At 40.3% G+C, this 22961-nt stretch overlaps 1 protein-coding gene across 5 annotated transcripts in view; it reads left to right on the forward strand.

Moving 5' to 3' along the window:
* CAB39L (calcium binding protein 39 like) overlaps nt 1-22961 on the forward strand; it is a 63366-nt gene that overhangs the window by 34026 nt on the left and 6379 nt on the right. For all 5 annotated transcript variants that reach the window (XM_065859841.2, XM_065859730.2, XM_065859801.2 and 2 more), the window contains 6 exons: nt 4519-4683; nt 9384-9502; nt 14963-15131; nt 18627-18686; nt 20228-20293; nt 20967-21110. In XM_065859841.2, coding sequence (XP_065715913.1) covers nt 4519-4683; nt 9384-9502; nt 14963-15131; nt 18627-18686; nt 20228-20293; nt 20967-21110 — 723 coding nt within the window. The remainder of the gene's footprint in view (nt 1-4518; nt 4684-9383; nt 9503-14962; nt 15132-18626; nt 18687-20227; nt 20294-20966; nt 21111-22961) is intronic.

Raw genomic sequence — 22961 nt, forward strand, 5'->3', positions numbered from 1 at the left:
TTTTTAAAATCTCTCTGGAAGATTTTAGAAGAGAAATTTTAAGTCTTGGAGGATTTATTTGTAATCCCTTAATGAAGAAAAAAAAACAACCAACAAACTTCTTATTGAACTGTCTTGTATAATTGTGGAATATAGGGAAAAAATTAACTGTTTGACAGCATTCCTCAATAATGCTAAATTACTGCCCTAAGGACATTGCCACGTTCTTTGGCCCTCCTGTAGAGATCAGTCAAAAGAATGGATAAAACTCAGAAATCGTCTTCTAGACTGCACAGAGCAAGTTAAACTGAAGAACTCAATATATAAGCATTGTGGACAAGGAAGATCAACACTGGAGTATGGAAATATTTCAGTAGTAGTGAAATAGTAGTGTTATCCATTCTTTAATAAAGAGTGGACTGTTGCAACAAAATCGACTGGTCTTCACATGTGCATTACGTTGTGGAGAGGAGAGTCTTGAGGTCTTTCAGGGAAGATTGTTAACAAATATAGAGAGTTTCAGGGAACAATGTCTTTGTGAGCTCCTTTCCTTGTGTTATGATCGCATTAAGTCAACAATGACAAGACTTTCATCTATGAGGAAAATAAGCTTGAGACCAAGTATCTTCAATTCATAAAGTTTCCATCTCTTGTTGTTGAAGCTGTTGGTAGGTTTGGAGAGACACATGAACACTGACAATCTCCCAACTTTATAAGCAGGGGTCATCGAGTATGTTTGTAATTTAACTTAAAAACATTATATGTGCTTATCTATGCTGTCAGTTCTCAAGCTCCAAGCCTATTTTATGTCATCTAATCCAGTAAGGTTAGCAAAGTGATACAAGAATTGTTAGACTTCCACATGTACACAAAATGTTATATTTCCAAATGGACCCAGAAACTTCTTGTCAGTTGTTGGCCACTATAAACTATGCTCTGTGGATAAAGAGTTATTTCTTGTTGGAAATAACTTGTTAGTCCAGTGTTGGGCCAAAGTAGAGAAGAAATGCTATCACTGAAAAAATCATGGCTTCACTGCCCGGATCGGTGCGGGTTGTGCTCTCCTTCAACCCCCCTACACAGGTATTGCAAATCGACTTGTCATTAATTTGTGAGTTACCCATGTACCCACCTTGAATTTTAGTATTCTGTGGTGAAATTGGATCCTCCCAAGTTTGAACGTTGTGAACTGAGATGCCTGTAGACTAGAAAACCGTGAGTTGCTTTAGGAGGTCAAGATCCTAATGTCTGTACAGCGACAGCAACACAAACGTTAAATAAATGCATGTGGTAGGAATCACCTTGCAGTTCACTTTATGCTTTGTTGTCCCTGTCTGCAATTTTGCTTGTCCAAAGTTCAGCCTATCTCACTTTTGACATTTGTATATAATATATATAAGCTGTTCAGTTTAGGATTCTGTGTTCAGTTATCTCCTCTCCCTCTTTTTTCCTTCTGCTCATACCGACTTCTCTAAATATAACAACACAAATTCAGTCACGATATAAAGCTAGAGGACAGAAGGAAAATCTTCTGGAAATAAGATCATGCTTAAATGCAAGGACAAGACAAATGGCTTAAAGTGCTTAGATATTTCATGAAACCTTTTATTTTGCTCTATGTGAGAGTTGCAGCATTTTGCTATTGTTGCTACTGATGGAGAACAAGTAGTAGTATGGAAGTCATAATATATTTTGGAGCTTTTAGCAAATCTCTGGGGTTTTTATCACAAAATTCTATTTGCCACATTGTTGGGGAAAGGGTGCGCTGCTGAGTTTTTTGTTGGGTTTTGCAAATTTTCCCAAAGGGAATCAGGACTGGTCTGGCTTCTGACAACAAGCTGTTCTGCAGCTATATTTCTGTCATCTTGTATTTTTCATATGTTCAAGGTAATGTATTTGCTTTGTTATTTGTTTTGGACAGATCTCAGGTCTTTGGGTCTTGGAATGTTGTTTTTTTCTTCCTCTCTCTTCTGAGTCTTGAGCAAGCTTCTATCCCTTACGGTATTATTCTAAAAATGCTGTAAGGTTAAGTGGAAATGTCAAAGTGGAAGGTAGAAGTGGCTGTTAATTTAAGAATATCTGTGTTCAGGATTATTCTCCAGATAGATGATAAAGAGTAGAAACAGAAGAGCAGTCCTTAGATTTGACCGGGAATAGCTTTTGATGGTGGGTTGAATGTCAAACCACAGACTATCCAGAGGAAATGAAGGGGGAGGAAGTTAAACACAAAATGTAAATTGCATGTAAAAGAGCTAAGAAGATGAGCGGATGGGATGGCAGATGATTAGAGAAATACAACTGTTGTACCCAGTTGTGCCTGTCAACACCGAGGTGTTCTGTAGTTTCTTTTTCTCCAGCAGTGCTTTACTTTTTGGCCTCTTTTTTGACAATTAAACCTAAAGCTGAGTCTTGCAGGCATTTTTCTACATATCACAAAGGATTACGTATACTTGTATACTTGAAAGGGAAGGTTTTGTTTTGTTTTTTTTTACCACAGAATGTCAGAGATATTCACACCTGCCCAGCAGAATGTATGGCTTTTTCCTTTGATATGAAAATATTTGCATGGCTCTTATAAAGATTTAGAGCTTTAGTTTCCAAGATAGCACCCCTGTTGTTAATCCCATCTGGACTCTGTGGGATATCTCTGGTGACATACCACTAACACTGAGGTAAAAATAGGCTCTTTTGCTGAGCAACAGTAAAGAACAACAAGACTTGTGCTGTGGCTGAAGTTATCACATAGTCATATTCATTTACGTGCTGCTCATGCTGACCTCTCTCAAGTAGCAGAAAACTGACAGTAGGTACAAACAGATTGGGGGAGAACATTTCTTTATGCTGCACAAAATTAATGCTTGAATCTTCCAGGTAGATGCAATGTGAAGGTGGCTTTTTTTGTTGTTGCTTGGTTTTGTTGTGGTGGGTTTTTTTTTGTTTGTTGGGTTTTGTTTGTTTGTTTTTTAATTTCTAGGCTTTTTCTATGATTTTTATTTACTAACCTGCGATTTAAATCAGCGTTAAAGTGTTGGGAGATCAGCAGTTGAGGGATGTCTCTTTGCAGCACTGTGCGGTTATTTTATACAGATTGATGGGGTGGTATTTCAAAGCATGACATTTTTCCTTTCAGGTATGTGGGAGATGTATTGAAATTATTGATCTGGCTTTGAACATCCATTAATGTCCACTTAGCTTTTACAAATGACTCTTGTGTTTTCTATGTGTCTCTTGATTATTTATTTATTTTCCCTCGTCCCTGCTAAACTAACAAAATGCTCATTTCAAATAAATGTTTTGCAATATAGGCGTGAAATGCTGTCCTATCTTCAGCATCTTTAACCATCTTGCCTGGCACTTTCCTTCCATTCTCGGATTTGCTTTCAAACCTCTCCCTTGCTTCCTTCCCACTCCCTGCCAAAAAATCCAACCAGCCTTTCTGCAGATCATGCGTGTGTTAAATATACCCCAACCCAGAAAGAGTCATTGCCTCCATAGCCCTATGGCTAGAGCAGGTGGGATTTAAAGCACACACACACACATACATGAAAAAATAACACTTTTGCTCCATCAGTCTTTATTTATACAAAGTGGAGCAAACCTGGGAGGAGAGGGTGAGCCAGAGCTGCCGTGCTGTGGCCAGCAGTTGTGGGAAGTGGGATGGTATCATTCACATCTGATTTAAACCTGCTGACTGCCACAAACGCCAAACTGTTACCTGTTTATACACGTTGCTCTTTTGTTTTTTGGTCAAGACATTTTGTAAGGTAATTCCTGATTTGTCCTCTACATTAGGTACCTGGAACATGGCACAAAATTAGTATACACTACGTGGGAGTAAGAGATGAAAGACTGATTTTAGTTTGCTTGGTGGCAAGGAGCTTTCCTAAAGCAAATAATTAATTTCCCAACTTGACACTGACATGCCTGGGTGCTCAGTAGGCAAATTCCTTGCAGGAGATGCTGGCCAAAACCACACGTGATGAGGAGAAGCAGGTGGTGGCAATGCAAAGCTGGTAAAGGTACAAGGATAGATTTGGGTTACCAGTAGGGGAACCAGGACAGTCCATCAGCGAGCAGTTGGTGGCGAAGCGGCACAGCAGCCACTCTGCCAACAGGAGAGGCCCGCCAGTTCGGTACCTCTGTCTGGCACCTCTTGCCCCACATGTGCTGATGGACCTCACTGGGGAGGATGTGGGGAGAGATGGTCAAAGTGCTGCTGCTTCTGTGGGGCAGCGCCTACCTCCAAAGCCTTAAAGGATCTTGCTGGTGCTGATTGGTAATTGCACTCCTGCCCCTGGTCTGTTAATGAAGACACACTGTCTTTAAAATGCATATATCTGTGTGTATGTGTAGGACCTGCAGGATCCAGGGTGGATGCTCCAGGCTCAGTGATTACGTGACATTATTAAACCATTTTACAATAGCTAATGATCGTTGTAAGCACAGTTAGAAACTTTTGTTTTGAACTGTTTGTCTTTTAAAATAAAACGCTATTTTTTTTCTTTTTTTTAAACAAAACCCGCATCTGCTGGCAAATAGGCATCGGAGGAAGTGTCAAAATCTCTACAAGCAATGAAAGAAATTCTGTGCGGGACCACAGACAAGGAGCCACCTACTGAAGTCGTGGCTCAGCTGGCTCAAGAGCTATACAACAGTGGCCTTCTAGTGACGCTTATTGCCAACCTCCAGTTGATAGATTTTGAGGTGGGTCAGCATCCATAAATCTTTCCATCTCCTTGGTCTCAGTGTTGTCAGTGAGTATAGCTGTATTTTCCTGAGGTCTAAATAATTTTATTGCATCGAGACTGTTTTTTGCATGCTGAAGAAAGTAGCAGCTGTAGATTGGTCAGTGTCCTGATAGATGTGCCTATATACTGGAAGCAAATGCAATGCATCTGATTTATTTTTGAGGGATTTTCTGAAAACAAAAACAAGAAAAAAAATATTGCCATGTATATCCAAGCAAGATAGGAAATAATGCTGAGAACACTGTCTGTGACCAGCCTCGTAAGCTGCAGTGACTAACCTCTTACTTTGGGATAGTGCAAGTAGAGCCAAACGCCATCTCTGAAGAGTGTTTCCAGGGGTGGGGAAAGGAAATAATTGGAAGCATGTCAAAATGTTATGTGAAGAAAACTGAAAAAATTGGGATGGTATAGTTGAGAGGAATGGAGTTGAAAAAGGTGTTAAAAACTGACAGCAGGTAGCAAGGCAAATTGGGTTGCTCCCACTTAATCTTTTAGATTAAAAAAAGAAAGGAATATATCTTCTTGCCAGCAGAAGGAGTAATATTAATATATTTTTTTTCATTATCTAGTTCATGGAAGTCCTTGACAACTTTGTTTGCCAAGAACTTAGTAGATAACTACTAAGATAACTGAACTTGCTTATAAATAAGGAGAAGAAGAGTTATGGTAGAAAAGCTTGCAGTAATTTGGGATAAATATAAACTCTTTTTAATTGACCTTTGACTGGCAGGGACGGGCAAGAAGCTTTGTCGTGGGCAGGTCATTATAGTGTTCTTGTGGTCCATGGTTCAGATGAGTTAGTGGTTCCCAGGGGCTGCTTTTGTGAGTCTTCTGATTTTTATGGCTCCCGGGTGCTGGTGAATCATCACAAGTGCCTGAGCATCACAGAGCAGTGAGAAATCCCCAGGAACCAAGCTCCGCTACTGAGGTCTGAACCTGACAGGTAGGGCAGGGCAGCCACTGAATTTAAAAATCAGGTCCCCAGAGAGATCATCTGATGCTCTCAGAGTCACCTCTTGTGGGAGTTAGTTTCTTGTGGAAGATTTCTCTCCCTATTTAAGTTATTTGTTTTTACTTTTCTTTCAATCTTATAAATGGTGGGAGGTGGCAGGTGTATGTTTACTTTTGCCCCATCTTCCCCATATACCCAGTAAATCCAGGATCCAAGGGACAGATAGATTTATTTATTGATTATTCCTTTTTGAAAATGTTGCTAGTGGAGTTCTCCCACTCTTCATCAGGTCTTGAGTTCAGGAGATTTTTTTTTTTTATGCTAAAATTTCTTTCATTTGTCATCTCCCTGCCACCCCTGGTTGTTGTTAAAAGTCTTAATTACACACGAAATGCCCCCAACAACCCAAACCCCTTTAAAAATATTTATTTATTTTTAAGAAAATAGGAGGTGGGGGAAGATATTATTAGCAAATACGCCATGGAAGGGAAACTACTGCATTATTTTATTTGCCTGGCAGTCTATATTGCTTTTGTCAGACAAAAAAATTATGTCTGGACATATCAAACATAGTCTTCAAATGCAAGCACTGAATAAAATACCAAATGTGTTGCTGAATTACTGTTATTACAAACAGTTCTAATAACTTTTATTGCAAAATAGATTTTTCTATGATAAAATTTTTTCAGTCATTTGGCAAAACTGTTATGCGTACTCTCAGTGCAGATGAATTGTCATTGAAGAAGATGACAGAGGAGCATTTGTTGCTCTGTGTTCATATTCTCACTGAGATTTTCAGTTCCTTAACTTTTCTGCTCCTGTTTTGTTATATTGGTGGCCACAGTTGGCATTTACGTTTCTCTGTTGATCAAGCAATTTCACCACTTTATAATATGCGAATTAATTTTTTCATCCATATGCAATGGTGGAAAGAAAAATTCTAAGTCACTTGTAAATCTGATTTCTGAAGGGAATCGGAGAATCAGAGAATGTGCTGAGTTGGAAGGGACCCACAAGGATCATCGAGTCCAACTCCTGTCCCTGCACTAGGACAACCCCACAGTTCACACCATGTGTCTGAGGGTGTTGTCCAGTCTCTTCTTGAAGACTGTCAGGTTTGGGGCCGTGACACCTCCCTGGGGAGCCTGTTCCAGTGCTCCACCACCCTCTGGGGGAAGAACCTTTTCCTAATGTCCAACCTGAACCTCCCCTGGTACATCTTCCTGACATTCCCTTGGGTTCTGTCACTGGTCACCAGAGAAAAAAGATCAGCGCCTGCCCAGTTTTGCACAGCTGTAGTTCCTTTTTGAAGGTGTGTTTTCAAAGACTTCAGGAAACTTGATGGCTGTTTAGAAGGGTGAGACCAGAGCTAATGCCCGTACCCAGGAAAAGACAGAAGCAGAGACTCGAGTCCTTTCTTTTTGTGTTTCATCTTACAGTACCCTACAGCACATGTGGCTGGGGTGGGCATGCGTGTAGGGGGAGGCTGTCATGTCCTTGCACATGTTCATCGCTCATTTATAGAAAACACAGGTTTATTGCTTCTGCCACTCATGATACAATAGATAATTTTGCTGATGGTGCTGTTTATGAAGCAATAAAGCTGGGTTTGAGCAGGAGCTCGGAATCAAGGTCAGGCTGGATTTTTTGAAATTTAAAATACAAAATTTATTGTTTGGACTAGATGATCTTTCGAGGTCCCTTCCAGTCCCTAACATTCTGTGATTCTGTGAACTTTGAACTAAGGGAAGTGTGCACAGAGAAAAAGTTAATTAAAAGATGCTATGTTACTAAGTGCATAAAGGTAAGCCTAAAGGTTCACAAACTGTAAAGCCACTCAAGGAGGCAATTAATAGCCACAAGCCCAGAACTGGTGATGTTAGAAACTTTCCTTTATTTTATCTTGAAACAGAAGCTAAATTATGGCATAGGTGTCGTGTAATTTGTTATTTATATAATGGCATCCTTGGCACTTTTTTTGTTCTCTCTGTGCTGCCTTACCTTGTGCTTCAGTGGCCATATGTTTTTCATTGTAAGGTAAAATCAAATTGCAGATCCAAGTAACAGTAATGCAAAAGCATTCCTACAATTTTTATAGATGTCTGGCAGTGCGGGAAGTCTGCCTTGGTTCCCTCCTACTTGGCTTCGTTCACACCAGGAGAACCCAAAGAGACCAATTTCTCTGGCTTTTACCATTGCTGGTCTCTAGAAAATGTGATATAATTACATATATATATATTCTCTGCTATTTGCTATAATGCTGTAGTGCACCTCATATTAAGTAACTCATGTAAAATTTGGCATGGCAGAGAGGATCATGGAATTTTTTGGCCATTTTCACCTTACCCTTTCAACAGCTCTTCTCCATCTGCACTGGTTTTGTCTTGGAGTAACTGCTGAAGCTGTTGAAGATCACAGGATTCCAGACATATGTTATGGGTGTTGTAAAGACAGGGGAGAATGGGATGACTTTATAAAGCATTAGCCTAATGAAAAAAATGTCTAAGGGTCGAAAGTGTTGCAGACAAAGGCAGATGGACTGGCCTGCTCTGATTTGATTCTCCTATTTAATTCCCCGAGTCCCCGAGTCTCCAAACCAGCTGGGTTGGAACGAGTAGGAAAGCAGAATATTTTGTGTTTCTCAGCGGTGATTTATTTGTAGAGGTGAAACTAGGGAATTTCCCTCTGTGTGAAACTATCTGCTCCTTGGCTTCAAACATTCAGTAAGTTTCCTGCCAAGGAAAGTTTGTCCTCTGAAGACAGATCAATGAGCATGTACAGATTGTAAGTAACCTTTTGCTTTAGCTTGCCCTGTGCATAGTGACCCTGTGTTGACTCAGTGCCTTGATTACTGGTCTCCCAGTGCAGCGGTCTCCCCGCTCCATTAATTTCACACATCAGTTTGTCTCCTGTGGCCAGGGGAGAAAGTGGTGGGGGAGGAAGAGGACATCTAATGCAAGATGTACTGGCAAACACTGTGGCTGAGTAGAACATAATTTGGAAAGACCTTCTGAAAAGTTGTTTGCACAGGGAAACATTTGACGACAAAATGTGATTGTGCAGATGCATGTATACAGGAGAAAATTAGGACAAAATGAAGGATCTTAGTTGTGACAAATGCACGTGTGTGACGCAGCCTTTTTATGAATAGTAGTTATTTCATTCTTCATAGTGAAATAATGGGTGCAGTTTAAAATTTAAACCGAATTTCCAAAAATGCAATCAGACTTGGCATTGATTGCATTTGAATAATGAAAAGCTTTAGCTTAGTAAGTCTAGGCTGTGGGGCGGCATACTTGGTACTAGCTTGACAACTTAAATTTGGAGGCTGCTGGAGCAATAGTACTACGCTGCAAAAGTCTGTTTGCCTCAGGGTAGTGGCTTGCTTTTTTGGTACTGTGACGTTGCTATTTAGATAGCCAGGGATTTGTTTGACAGGATAAGGGGGATGCACATCTTCACTTCAAAAAAGAAAAGTGTAAATTGCGGGATCAGTAGCCTTCAGAGCCACCTGAGGGAGGAAGCCTTCTCGTGGTGTTGAAGACAACAGCAAGTATGAGGTGGTGGGACTGTGGAGAGCTCAAAAAAAAGAGACTGACTTGTTTTGTTTTCTATTTCATTTCCAGTTTAAATAGAGATTATCATAAACGGTCTTTTGTTCATGTTTTTACTGTTGAAGATATATTTTGCTTTTTTTTTAACAGGGCAAAAAGGATGTTTCCCAGATATTTAACAACATCTTGAGAAGACAGATTGGCACACGCAGCCCTACTGTGGAATACATTAGTGCCCATCCACATATCCTATTCATGCTTCTAAAAGGGTGGGTGCTTTAATTTGATTTTTATTAAAGAGCGTTGCCTGGAACAGGCTGGCAATGCAGTTGATCTGCTTCCTCACTTTTGGGTGTTTTTGTTGTTGTTTTGTCTGGTTGGTTGGTTTTTGTGTGTTGGTTTTTAATAAGAGGGATTTTCAGATTTTGTTCCAGATTTCTTATTTTGTTTCTTTTGTACTGATTGACTCTCAACTTAGCTGCATACTTTGCAATGACTGGATTATTTTAATTGGCTGTTATTTCTTCACCAGATTTCATGTTGGAGTGATTATGTGTGATTGTTTTTGACTGCTCCCCACACGATGTGTATTTCAGTTCTTGCCGTAAACTCTTGTGTAGCGTTGTTGACAACTGCTGAGTTTCATTTAGAGCTTTTTGCACTGCAGGAGTGACTTACAGCGCTGTCTGTAAATAAGTGGAGTCAAATGCTGGACCCACCATGTGGTAAAACAGGGAGAAGGAAAAATGCATAAAAAGAATAGTTGTGTCTGTGCAGCAGACTTCTCCAATGCTTGTAGCCACATGCGAATTTCAACTTCAAATTAATTCAGTGATGAACTCCACAACTTCCAGCATTATTTTGTGTGTGTGTATGTGTATGTGTGTGTGTCTTTTAACCTTGGAGGGAGTCAGTGCTCAGCTATAAGCCGGTGGTTCCCAAGGTAAGCTGGCTAAGGATGGGGAGCACACTGCTGTGTGGTGAGGACCAGCTGGAGTTGCATTCAGGAGTGCACAAGTGTTGTCCTAAAACTCTTGAGGTTTCTTACCTCCTTTGCTTTTGACTGAAAGCACTTTCCATTCAGTGAGAAGCTTTGCTTTTCCAACCCTTGAAGTCTACTGCGTTCTGCTCAGTTTCCTGTGGTTTTCCAAACCACACAAACCAAAGAAGCCAAAGCTTTAGGATTTTGTTTATTTTTCCCTAAGGAAATGAGAATATATGTGATTTGGATTGAAGAAATGATGCAGAAACAAGTGCATTTATTAGCTGATCAGGATGAAACAATGCGGACTCCTATAGTTGTATGGTCACACTAGTAACAACCATTCAAAAACATGACATAAGCCTTTTAAACTAATGGTACTTAAGAGAATTATATATTATATATATATTTATAAAGTGTCTGTCTTGCTTTTGAGGCTGAAAATTTGCAGTTTTGCCATTTGCTCCACAGCCAGAGTTAGGAAAATACTTAAACACCATCTAAGATTTGTGCAGGACAAGGCTGGAACCCCAAGGATCAACTTCCCCTCAGCCTCTCTCTTCTCCCAGGGGCAGACCTGAGCCAAGAGAGGGATTTGCATGAGAGTCTTCCAAAATAGTTACTTCCTTCAAAATTGGCCACATTCCAGCACAGCTGAGTAGGGTGAGGGGGAAGTAACCAAGAGAACTGGTCAAAACTAGGGATTTCAGGAACTGTGAGCTTGCGGTTGGCCATGGTGGCAAAGCTCTTGGTTGCTGTGACAGGAGGAGGCCTGGACCTGCTGCCGTCCTTGCGGGCAGGCTGGTGGGGGCCCAGGTGGGCAGCCGGGCTGAGCTAGGTCTTACTCTTACAAGTATGGTGATTTGTTGTGATTTAGTTTTAATTTTGAAACTCTTGACTTGTTTTGTGTTACTAAATACTGGCTTCCTCAGAGAGGAGACGAGCAAGCTAGTTAAATGCATTTTGGTTTTGTTTGTTCATTAAAATTCACCATTTATATGAACCTCGAACTGGTTGTTTCAGAACAGTGATGATAGTTCTCTCAGTTGTCGCTAAGTTGTGCAACTGTTTTCAATTTCATATATAGATACAATCATTTTCTTCCCTCATCTCTGTCTTTGCTTTGGCGATCTCCTCCTCACTTTTTCACTCAGTTTGGTTTTGCATGTTGTGCATGTATCGTTACCATATGTCTGGGTTTTATTTAAAGCTAAAAAATAATTTTGGGTGATGTCCCAGATATTCTTTGGCATCTGTAACAACCAAGGATATTAAGATGATAGTAAAGATTTTATGTTATGCATACATACTGCTGACAGACATTTTACTGTAGGCGATCAGAATCACTGGATATATTCAAATGTCATTGTTTAGGTGCTTTTTTGGAGATTGCTGCTGCATGCAGCAGCGTGTCTGTGTTAGCTGGTCCTCAGGCTCCTTGTTCTGGATTTCTTGGCTATCTCTCCACAGCACTGCACTGTATCAGAACTGCCGTTTCTGGAGTTTCTCGTTAGAAAGCACTGTTGAATTCATCAGCAGCAGTCCAGAAGACAGTCCTACCCAACCCTGATGGTGTCTGAGCAGCTGCCGCAGAACAGCGTAATGACATCAAACGCAATACTGTCTTACCTACCTATGTCCTGCTGCCAGGGCTGTTGAAAAACGATACTTAAAATATGTGCGAAAGCAAGGGTAGGGCCCCGAATGTGCGGCTTTCTGTGTGCGGGCAGCACGCGGTGCTGGTGTGCCATCGGCTCTGAGACTGGGAAAAACACACTTCATGTGTTAGACGCCACCACTTGAAAACGTGACTTGAGGTTGAAGTTAAATTAAGTATATGATATCAAAATCTGCTTAGAGGAAAGTGGATTTATCTGGCTTGTATATGGCATTATTTGAAGAGGTAAAAAAAAAAAGATCAGCCATGGCTATAAAACAAACAGCCTGGGATTATTGTGAAGACGCGTCATTGTTTTACTTATATCGGATGCAAAATTCTCAACAAAAGATTGCTTTTTCATTGCATAATGTGAGTGGGAAGGATCCTGAATCAGAGCTCCCGCCCAGTGTTTCCTGCCTAATCCTCCCGTGGCACTGCCAGCTTGAGATAACTGTTCTTACCTTTTAGGCTTCGCTTTACTTGTTGGCTACTTCCTTCCAGCTTCCCAGCTTCAGAAAAACATAGAACACATAGTTCACTACTTTTTTTTTTTCCTTCTTTTTTTTTTTTTTTTTGATAGGTTGACTTCCTTGCTGCATGAGGACTTCTTGCTTTAATAGTACCTTATTTTCTCTGTGTGCAGGCTTTGTGTATGAATAGGATTTCAGATGAATACAATGTTTGGTGCATATTATAGAGTACTGGTTATATTTGGGACAGTTTTTTCTCCTGTATCAGCATATTGCATTAGCCTAGAAATAACTTTGGTCCTTTGTAATTTAAAATATTTTCCCTCTAGTACTATGACTGTAGAGGACTTGAAGTGGCACTTGCATTGTTTCTTCCAAGTGACAAATTTGTAAGCTCCTTTGTGAATATATATCATGCCACATGCTGTCTAATGTACTCAGCCACTGCCTTAATCTGTTTTTTGTGATGATCTCTTCATATTACAGTGCAGTCAAAGTTTTAATGGTATATTGGCTAAAGTTGCAGAATTCCCCTTGAGTTTATCCAAGGATAAATTTGTTATCCAAGGATAAACTCAAGCTATAGGAGTTTTAGTGTAAAATCAGATCAGAATATAGCTGTTTGTCAAGACCTTGTGTCTCCCAGGCTCAATGCCTTCCTACGTCCTGCCTGTAATCCTTACCTTGTGCCATCTTCCACACTGGCCACACAAGTATGATTCCCTTTGTGCTGAAATGCATCTCTGTTCTCAGTCTTCCCTCTTTCAGCCTCTACAATAAGTATTTAAAAATATTTCAAGTCCGTTATTTCCATTTCTGGTTGTCCCTGGTGGTCAGTATGTGGAAGTTTCTTTAGGTTGTAAGCTCATCCAAACAGGGGCGTGCTCTCTATATATTTTTTTTTTCTATTGCAGGAGTACATAAGCATAGAGCACTGATTGCTCATTAGAAGTGATTTGGAACCACATCTTTATCGTTCATGCTTGGTTGCTTTGCCTGTAAGTGTGGGTGAGGAGAACATACCAGTTATGACCAGGCAGCGTGTAAACTTCTTCAGGCATATTTCAGGAGCCAAACCCAACGTCCCTCGCTTATGTGAACAGCCAAAGGTCCATAACCCACCTCCAGATAATGGGGTATTTGACTAAGAATGATTCTGTTGATACTTGTGTTTTAAAAAGTTATTGTGCTGGAAACAATATAATTTGCTCTTATTCCAACCAAAATATTCTGTAGCCAACTATTTAATATTTTCCTGGCTGTGCTCCTAAGAGCAACTCCGCCTCTTTTTGGTTGAAAATTAGTATTCCTGTTAATGACACTGAGGAGAGGTACGCCTCAGCGGAAAACATCAGCGAATCTCCATTGTCTAGAGAGTTATAAATTCACATTTGCAAATGTTTCCCAAAAGGAAACGAATAAGGGCTTGAGTGCCTGCATTTCCTTGAGGGTGGTAAATTTCATTTGCCTGTTTGGAATAGTAGTTCATTTTTCATTAAGACAGCTATTGTTCACATCAGGTTGAAGTATGCTGCTCTGGTATGCTCGCAAAACACTACCATTCTTTTAAATTGCAAGCTGGTGGTAAATTTGAGGGCCCACTCACTTATAGCACAGATGGCGTTTTGTGTTTTTCTTTTTTTTTTTGGCCTAGTGATAAGAATGAATTGTGCAAAAGAAAAATGATGCTGATAAACTCCGGCTGATAATACACAGTTCTGATATAGTATGACCGGCTTATTGAAACAGAGCGTGCTTTCTGTCCCCCAGGACTTCACCACTTTCACATGACTGAAGATTGCTGGAAGAAGTTCATTTTAAGTCCTTCCTGACTGTTGGATTTTTTTTTTCCTTAATTGTGTTTCTAACAGTTTTGTTTCAGATTAATTTCAGCTTTAAAGTAATCAAGACTCTATAGAAATAGAAGATGATCTGAATCTCCTCCCCCCTCCCTCCCTTTCCAAGATGGAGCAGTGTGCTGGCTCCTGGCTATTGCAGTGCTTGTGCCGTAACAGGATTGTAGCTTGAGGAATGAATACTTGTCTCCTGAACAAAGTCATAGCTTCTGCAGAGGGGGGATTGAGCAGAATTCCTCCTAAACTGCAACAAAGATCTTCAGACCTGCAGAAAGCTTAATCCTCTGTAGACTGCCTGCATCAACTCTTCCTATCTTCCTCAGTAGACATTAATATTCTAGAATGACATTCTCTAGAAGGAGAGTAGGAGGTGATGGATGGTCATGAGGTGTTACATTTTTCTTGGATAAACTGGAGAGCTCAGAATTAAATCTGAAAAGGGAGGTTGTTATATTGTATGGACTTTGCTTTCTCATCAATCCTTAAAGGGAGAAGGAGTTCTGCGGAAACATTACATGCTCCTCACGGCCTTTTGGCAGAGAGGAGGTGCAGTGGACGTTCACACCAGGATGTGTTTTGGCTTGGGAAGACAAAGGTTTGCAATGGAAAGCACCGGCAGCCTTAGTCTGCTCCTTAGCTTTGTGATGTGTCCACACTGGCACACGTCCTCCCTGTGCTACAAAGTTCCTCATTGCTAGAAAAGTGCCTGCTTATCTTTGTTCTTCTAGGCTTGATCTTCTCTGTTTCTTTTTATTCTTCAGGTATGAATCCCCAAATATTGCCTTACGCTGTGGAATTATGCTGAGAGAGTGTATCCGGCATGAACCCTTGGCCAAAATCATACTTTTTTCGGAACAGTTCAGAGACTTTTTTAAATACGTGGAAATGTCAACATTTGATATAGCTTCTGATGCCTTCGCTACATTCAAGGTAAATTATTCAATGCCTGCATCATAGTGTTGTGTCAAAAATGTCACTCCATCAGTAGTTGCCACTGAATGTTTTGTTGCCTTTAAACTAGGTGACTTTTTTTATTGTTCAGTAAAGGATATAATTAATCCTTGGTCTGTTTGTAAGAGGATTCACAACAGTGATCAAGTCTGCAAAGAATCTTTAATTCAATACAGATTTACATTTTGCGAATGTTCTTCATCTTGAAGATGGTCTTTTATGCAGCCTTTTAAAACTCAAATTAATCATGTATTATGTACAGCTCTTGTAAAATGCGTAACATTTTTCGCTCCCTACCTTCCCTTGGAGACAAAACCACTACCCATCATAACCACAACCTGTAAATAAAAAGAATCATTTCAAATTCACTTTTAAAAATCCTTTCATTTTTGCTGACCATTCTGAGTTTGACAGTCAAGTTTAGACTAACGCCATGCCCACTGATTATTTTACAGCTTGTTTGTATGCTTACTTTTGTGACCCATAGTTCAGTGTAAGGACCATACTGCTATAAGTAGGAGAAAGCACTGCATAGACTCTGTATAGAGTCTGAGTTGTATTAAAAATGAAGTTGGGTGAAGCTTGCCAAGTTTCTTGGAGTTTGTATGTGAGCATTGTCTTTCCTGCAAGGTGCTAACAAAATCTCTGAGCAGAATTTGGTGCCTATGAGTTTTATGTGCAGGGAAGATTAATTTAGTTCTGTAAAATAATTTAAGAAATATGGAGAAAATTCTTTTCAGGTAAAGACTCTTCTAAATATAGATGTAACTCCCTTTTTTTCTTTTTTTTCTTCTGTCATCGGGTTCCTTGCTGTCATAGAAACAAGTTGTTCATTCTTTCTTCTCAGAGCTAATTAGAAACATGATGAGATAGACCTTAAGAATAACTGTAAGGAATGTTAGAATTCAGCTCAGCAATTCAATGCATACTTAAATCTGGCTTCTGTTTTTACTGCTCTACTGAATGGGGTTAAGATTTGCATGATAGAAATAACATTTCATTTGTCAGTAATGAGCAGGATTGCCAGTTCAAACACTCTTTAATCAATAGCAGCATCTTCCACTTATTTTAAGTTGTGGTGTAAATGTGATTAAAGTGGAAGTAGCACAGAAACACAGACAAGTGAAAGTACAGTGCAGGACTATATAAAAATGCTACATAACTGAGATATTGAAATCTTCTGTCTGTGGCATTTTACCCTGTGCTCGGAAGAATATTTATCTCTGGTCAGAAAAAGTGCTTCTGGACTCTGTTCCCAGCTTGACAGAACAGATTTACATCTTTTCCCCAGGTCCTGCTTTGAGCATGACAGCAGGTTGTGTTGGTGGTGATGGACAGTCTTCACCCCAACCAGGACGCAGGATGGGGACGGGGGTCAGTTAAGTTAGGGCAAGGACCACAGACTGCTGCAACCCTCCCAAAAACACAGAGATTGATGTTGTTCACAGATCTACATCTGTGGAACTGACTTCTAACCCCTGTGAACCAAGTGTATTTTTAGCAGGATTTAAAAATAGGATTCCACATCCTCATGTGCACTGGAAAGAGAGGAGTGTGAGGACAGTTCATCCTCAGACATAGGTCGGAATCACCTTTTAAAATGCTTGGGGAAAAATCTAGAAACTGTATTTTTTCTCTTAAAATTCCCTCTTAGCACCTGTTATGTGGTCAGGTCTGGAAATAAACCAGCTGCTCATCTCATCTCTCATTTGTCTGTTACTCTGCATAGCTGGAACAGCAAGAACTGATGTGGAAGTCATTGAATCATGAAATATGGAGCTACCTAATTTCTAATACCATAGAAATAAGTGCTATGATTTCTCGCTGGCTGGATTACTGAACTCATGTTTTAGGTTCTGTTGCCCCTGTGTTGTGTTTGTAGTGTTGCCACCAGGGTGTCTGGTGGATAGCCTGTGCACCAGAGGAGTGCTCAATTAAATGTGCATTAAAGTCTGAGGATATTTATAGTAGGGAAGTATTGGAATTTTTGATGATCTGGAGATGTACTCCTTCATTAAATGCAGCCAGGTGTACTTCAGAGAGGAAGCAGAGCTGTTAAAAGTGCAGAGGAAAATGGCGTGTATTTAGAGATATAGTTGGCTGTGGAGGGTACAAGCAGCGGCTGGAAAGAGTGCTGATTGAATACCGCTGCTCTGTGCTCTCTCGCGATTTTCTGTGAAAAACTCATTTTGGATTATATTGCATTTGTGCCCCCTATTGAAAAATGTTGTACTTGTCTCCTAAGTGCCCTGTGTAAAAGCTCATGAATCATGTTTGTTGCACTCAGCCATTTAAACTGCTATCACTGCAGTCCTGCTAAATAAAGGAATGTATTAAAAACACGTACTGGATTTTATAGCACTCTGCTTTCCTCTTATAATTGATGGTAAAAATAAATTAAAGGATTAGTATGTAAAGGATTTCTTTTATTTGCGGTGCTGTAGAGGACGTGTCTGTGCATCTGCTTCAACTGCTCATCAGCTTCAGTCTCTGATTGGGTTGGGAAACCAAGGAAAAAAATTACGAAAAAGATAGCAGAAGCTGATTCAGTGGAAAAATACCGACTTGAATGGACTTCATCAGGCATTCTTTGTGATCAATTTTATGTTTTAAAAGAGGCAATAAGATAAAAATTAAACTTAAATGCCTCAAACTAGCCATTTCATAACTATTCATCCAGTAAAGAGACCTGATTTCCTCTGGAGCTGAACATTTGCATGTCTGTCACTGTGCACCAGCATTCCCATTCTGTGGGAGAGGTTACTTGAATTTAAATTTGAATTAGTTGACCTTTTAGCATGGGAGGCATCCCATCCAGCTGCCTGAAAGGTCCGCTACTGCTTGTTGTCAGCCCACTGTGGGTAGACAAAGAGCTGCAGAAGGGATTCATCCCACCTACCTGAGGACACTTTCTGGTGATGGAGTGGCTGTGAAGGGAGCCTGCGTGGCTGGCTTAGGTTGATGCCTAACTTTTAGGCTTTAAATAAATAAATGTATGTCCAGAGTGACTGATTTTGAGTCTGTCTTGTATTCATTGGAGATGAGCCATACCAATTGATCAAACTTAGCACAATTTTCCAGCTGTGGAGTAGCATGTAGATCAGTTTTGGCTTTGGGACCATAGCTGATCCCCCCATAAAGGATTAATTTACTTTCTTCCTTTCCCACACCCCATTTTATTGTAAGTACTGTGCACAATGACCTTAAGGAAAGGTGAGAATAAAAAGGAATATAAAGAGCAAGTGTTTGAATAGTTTTATATTGATTCTGTGAGCACTCACTGAATTCTCCTTGAAATCCTAATAAAAGCACAATACAGCCTTGTTTTTAAATGCTTTCTGTCTATAGAAATCACATTGTAGATACCTTCTAAAAGATGACCTGGTAAAAAAAATACACTAAAATACCTTTGAGAAGCAAGGGACAATATAATGAGCACAGTCTCTCAGATAACCTTTTTCTGTTCTTCCCCAGGACCTGTTAACGCGACACAAATTGCTGGTAGCCGAATTTCTGGAACAGAATTATGATGCGGTAAGTGTAAAAGATAGAACAATTTTTAAGAAAATCTGTTCATACTTAGCTGGAAGAAGTGAGCTTTCAATAGCAGAGGGCTTCATGCTCCGCATAAAATAGTCACATAGGACTGCAAAACATTGCTTTTAGTAAAGCAGAATCCTTGTGTGGTGTTTGAAATACAGGTACCCCCCCTGCACACACACGGGGTATGTGCCAAGGTTTCAGGAGCATTCATAGTTTAAAAGCAAGTTTTATTCCTCTCTGCATGCATTGCATCTCCTCATCTGTGAATGGAACTGTTAACTTTGTATGTAAATAGATCATGGGGAAAAAGGTATGTGCATTTTTGAAGAGTTTTGTGATATTCCAGCACTGAGAGGGCCATGCCAGTGTGATATATAATACTCTGAGACAGAGGAGAAAAGGTACTGGAAGAAGTTTTAGCATTACTGGAAATTACATACACCTGACAGGGGGACTAAGGTGCAAGTATTCTTCTTACCATGCTAAAGCAATTAGTCCCTTGGTTTCCTGCCAGTGTTCACTTTGAAATTTTGGCTCAGTTTTGAACTAAATGTGAGTCAGAAAAATTCCATTAGAATCAACTAAAGTTGGGCTGATACGGATCATGGAGTTAGTCTACAGGTTGTGTTCTCATGTTACCTGAAATATTCTTTATTTAATTGCCAAAGTGAAAAGGCTAAAGACTATTTCTTTCATTCTAGAGTTACCAAGAAGGTTAAATAAAGATCAGACTTATTATTGCTGAGTCGCAAATGGAGCTGAACTGGAGCAAAATTAGTATCTCTGCTAATCTTTTATCTTAGTACTGAAGCACTGGCATTGGAAGAGCCCCTGTTCTACCTTTGTTTAATAATTAAAATTTTAAGTATAAGTTGTGGAAGTGAGCATTTTTTAGATGATTCTTGGACAGCAGTGTTGGGTTTTTTGCTTGTTTGTTAGATGGTTTGAACGTATCAGAGCCCTCTCACTCAGTCTTCTTGACCACAAGATTCCCTTGGCCTGATCCCACAAAAACCAGCACATGCTTGGCTCCCAGTGGCCCTTGTTGAGCTTTAGTGAGTGAAGGTACTGAAGGCAGGTGGCACCTCACTGAAGGAGCTTTTGGCGTATGCCAGTATGGGATGCACTGTCACCAGTTTGGGGTATTGCATTGAATCACAAAGCAAGTCATGACCATGACATGAGTGAGTGGATGTTACGTGTGGGACCCACATGTCCTGCCCCCTCATAAGAGAAGGCTCTACAGGCACTGGCTTTACTTCTGTCCTAGTTGGCTCGCACCAGCTCCTGATACATCCAAGCCATATGTGGTATCTGTCTCTGCAGTACTTGGAAGAGGAGTGTTCCTGGGCGTTAATTCACTGCGTGGTAACCAGCCAGGAAAAAAGGCGATGAGAGCTGGAGCTGGCATTGCAGTGAGATGTTTGAGGGTGGCACTGCTGCAGCCTCTGCTGCTCCTCTGGGGTGGGAAGGACCGGTAGGAGGAAGGATGGACATGAATCAGATGCATTTGTGTTTTCTTGTTACTCTAGATCTTTGAGGATTACGAAAAACTCCTTCATTCTGAGAATTACGTAACGAAGAGACAATCTTTGAAGGTAAAGTTTCTCAGCACTTTCCTTCTAAATTTGAACTCCACATTATGCACAATATGAAGATGCATGTATAGCAACAGAGCAGCCACGTACTTTCTAAAAAAAAATAAGTGCTTGGGGATGCTGCTCTTACAGTGCTCAGGAGTTCACTGTAAATTTTCTTTTCTGGATCTCTGGTGAAGCATTGGGCCATTTCTGGGGAACAAGCACTATCATTTTTTTTCTGGCCTCAAATCTGTACTTTGGTTCAGAACGTAGGTTAACCTGAACTTGAGAGTAATGTGATGGTCTGTCTGGTGCTGCTTGCTGCTACAGCACCAAGTCTGACATGACCTGCAGATGGGACCAGAGAGGTGTGTTAATGTAACATCCACATGAAATGAAGGCGTCTTTGTGGGACAGCTGTACTACACTTGCTTCTGTCCTGGCTGGCTCACGCCAGCTCCTGTTCCACCCAGCCCATATGTGGGATCCCTCTCTGTGATATTTACAAGATGAGCATTATTGGGCACTAAGTAATTCACTGCATGATAACAAGTCTAGGTTCTTGGGTTTTTTAAAGTAGTGACATTGAAACTTCTTAGGCAAGCATCAAAATAAGTTGGTGCTTTCTTTGCGTTCAAAAATCATGTGGTAACCTGAAAAACCTGGGGTTTTTTTGCGATTGTCTCTATAGCTGCTGGGTGAATTGATTCTGGACCGACACAACTTTGCCATCATGACAAAATACATCAGCAAACCAGAAAATCTCAAGCTGATGATGAACTTGCTGCGAGATAAAAGCCCCAACATTCAGTTTGAAGCATTCCACGTGTTCAAGGTTAGTATGAGCTGTAGAGATGGTAGACTTCTCCTCATAAGAGTGTTTTTCAAGGTGGGCAAAAGAAAGCCCAGAAAAAAAAGGCTGAAGGTTGGCATTTACAGTCACTTCCAGTGTTTGAGAATGTCTTAATTGAAAACCTTCCTATCACTCAGCCTCTGATTTCTGTTTGCCTTCCTTCAGTTGAGATCTAAAGCAGCATCACTTTGGTTTGTGCTGTGGGTAGTCACTCAAGTAGCTATGAGGTTGATGCTACAGGTAATAAAATCTTAGCTTTTAGGTTTTACCCTCAGTACCCTCCCCCAACTCTTAGGTCATTTTCCCTTGTGATTCTGGGTAAAGATTAAAAAAAAAGTCTTAACATTCCACATTAAGACTAAAAGTAGATGGTGTTAGCGCTGTGCATCAAGTGTGAGCACAATTTGGTTTTAGAGGTATTAGAAAGATTTGGTAAATCTGAGCTTGAAATGAGTTTAATCCTTCCATCCTTTGCAGTGATCATTAATGCAGTCTTAAACAATTAGCAGACCCAACCAGTGTCTCTTTTTTCGTGATGATTAATAAATGAAAAGTTTACAGTTTTCCTATAAAATTGGATTGTTATTATGCAAAACTACTTTTACTTGTGAATGAACACATTAATTTCAAACTATGTAAATAGGGTTGTTAATGATTTTCAGTAAAGGAATACTAAGCCTGTGAGGATATCCTTCCCCAGGATAGTTAAGGAAGATACCAGATCACACCAAAAGGCATGCTGTTGCGAAAAAGGTGACATCACCCTCCACAAATTCAGGTTGACTTGTTGAGTTTTGTACTTGTGCCATTTCTGATTTGAAAAAAAGCTTTCAGATCTTCAGTGCAGAGGCTTAGAGGATGTGCAACCTCTCCCCAGAGCTTTTCATTTCCAAAAAAAAAAGCTTCAAGGAGGATTAAAAAAAATCATCTCCCTGAAATAAGCAGCTTGGTAAACTGTTCTCTTGCTGACTTCCTCCATAGTCAGCTGAACCACTGTAACTTCTACTCCTTCTTATCAGGAGGTATGTGGCTCCAAGATAAGAGAGCAGTCAGGCTCCAAACACTTGCAGTCTTTGCGATGTCTATGGAGGGAAGGGATCTCAGAGGACTGGGCTTTCTTAGCCACTCTGTTGATAAATGCCAAGCTTTTATGTATGAAACATTTGTTGCTGTTCCTGAATTAATGATAGGCATGGCCTAGGCCTTGGGAACAGCTGATTTTGCTTATTTTAGGAGACATTTGAAAGGATTTGGAATAACTTGAAAGGATTCCAGTGTGCAGCCACGTCACACATTGCTGTTGCTCCCATTCTGCGTTCCCATTCCTCTCTTCCTTTCCTTTTCCAGTATGTTGCATCCCATTTGCAGTTAGAGTGGAGATATTGTAGGCACAGCCTTGCTTGAGCATTTGCAACCGCAACCATGTGGACGTAATGCTGAGACCTTTGGGTACCCAGCAAAAAAGAACATGTGGTGGTAATGTCATATCTCTCCAGTTCAAGGAGCCAAACTCTGTCCTCAGGTACCAACCTCCATGAGATGATATTGTTTTTTTCACATGCACAGGGTAGGTATAGGGTGTGTTATAGAAATTTACGTGGTGACTTAGCTTTGTAGAATGACTTAGAGAAGAGTGTTTACTTCTGATTTCACTTTTTAAATTGAATTCTAACTTCTTGAGAACTACTAAACAAAATCTTAAAATATTTAATAGAAAGAGGGAAAACACTACTGCCTTGTTGTGGCCTGTTCTGCAATGCCCCCGTGTCCTGTTTCTGGGTTAGGGTCTCTCAGCCCAGTTCTCTTGTCAGCTGTAATAATTCCATGCTAATG

The sequence above is a fragment of the Patagioenas fasciata genome, chromosome 1, assembly GCF_037038585.1.
Source record: "Patagioenas fasciata isolate bPatFas1 chromosome 1, bPatFas1.hap1, whole genome shotgun sequence".
Lineage (NCBI taxonomy): Eukaryota > Metazoa > Chordata > Aves > Columbiformes > Columbidae > Patagioenas > Patagioenas fasciata.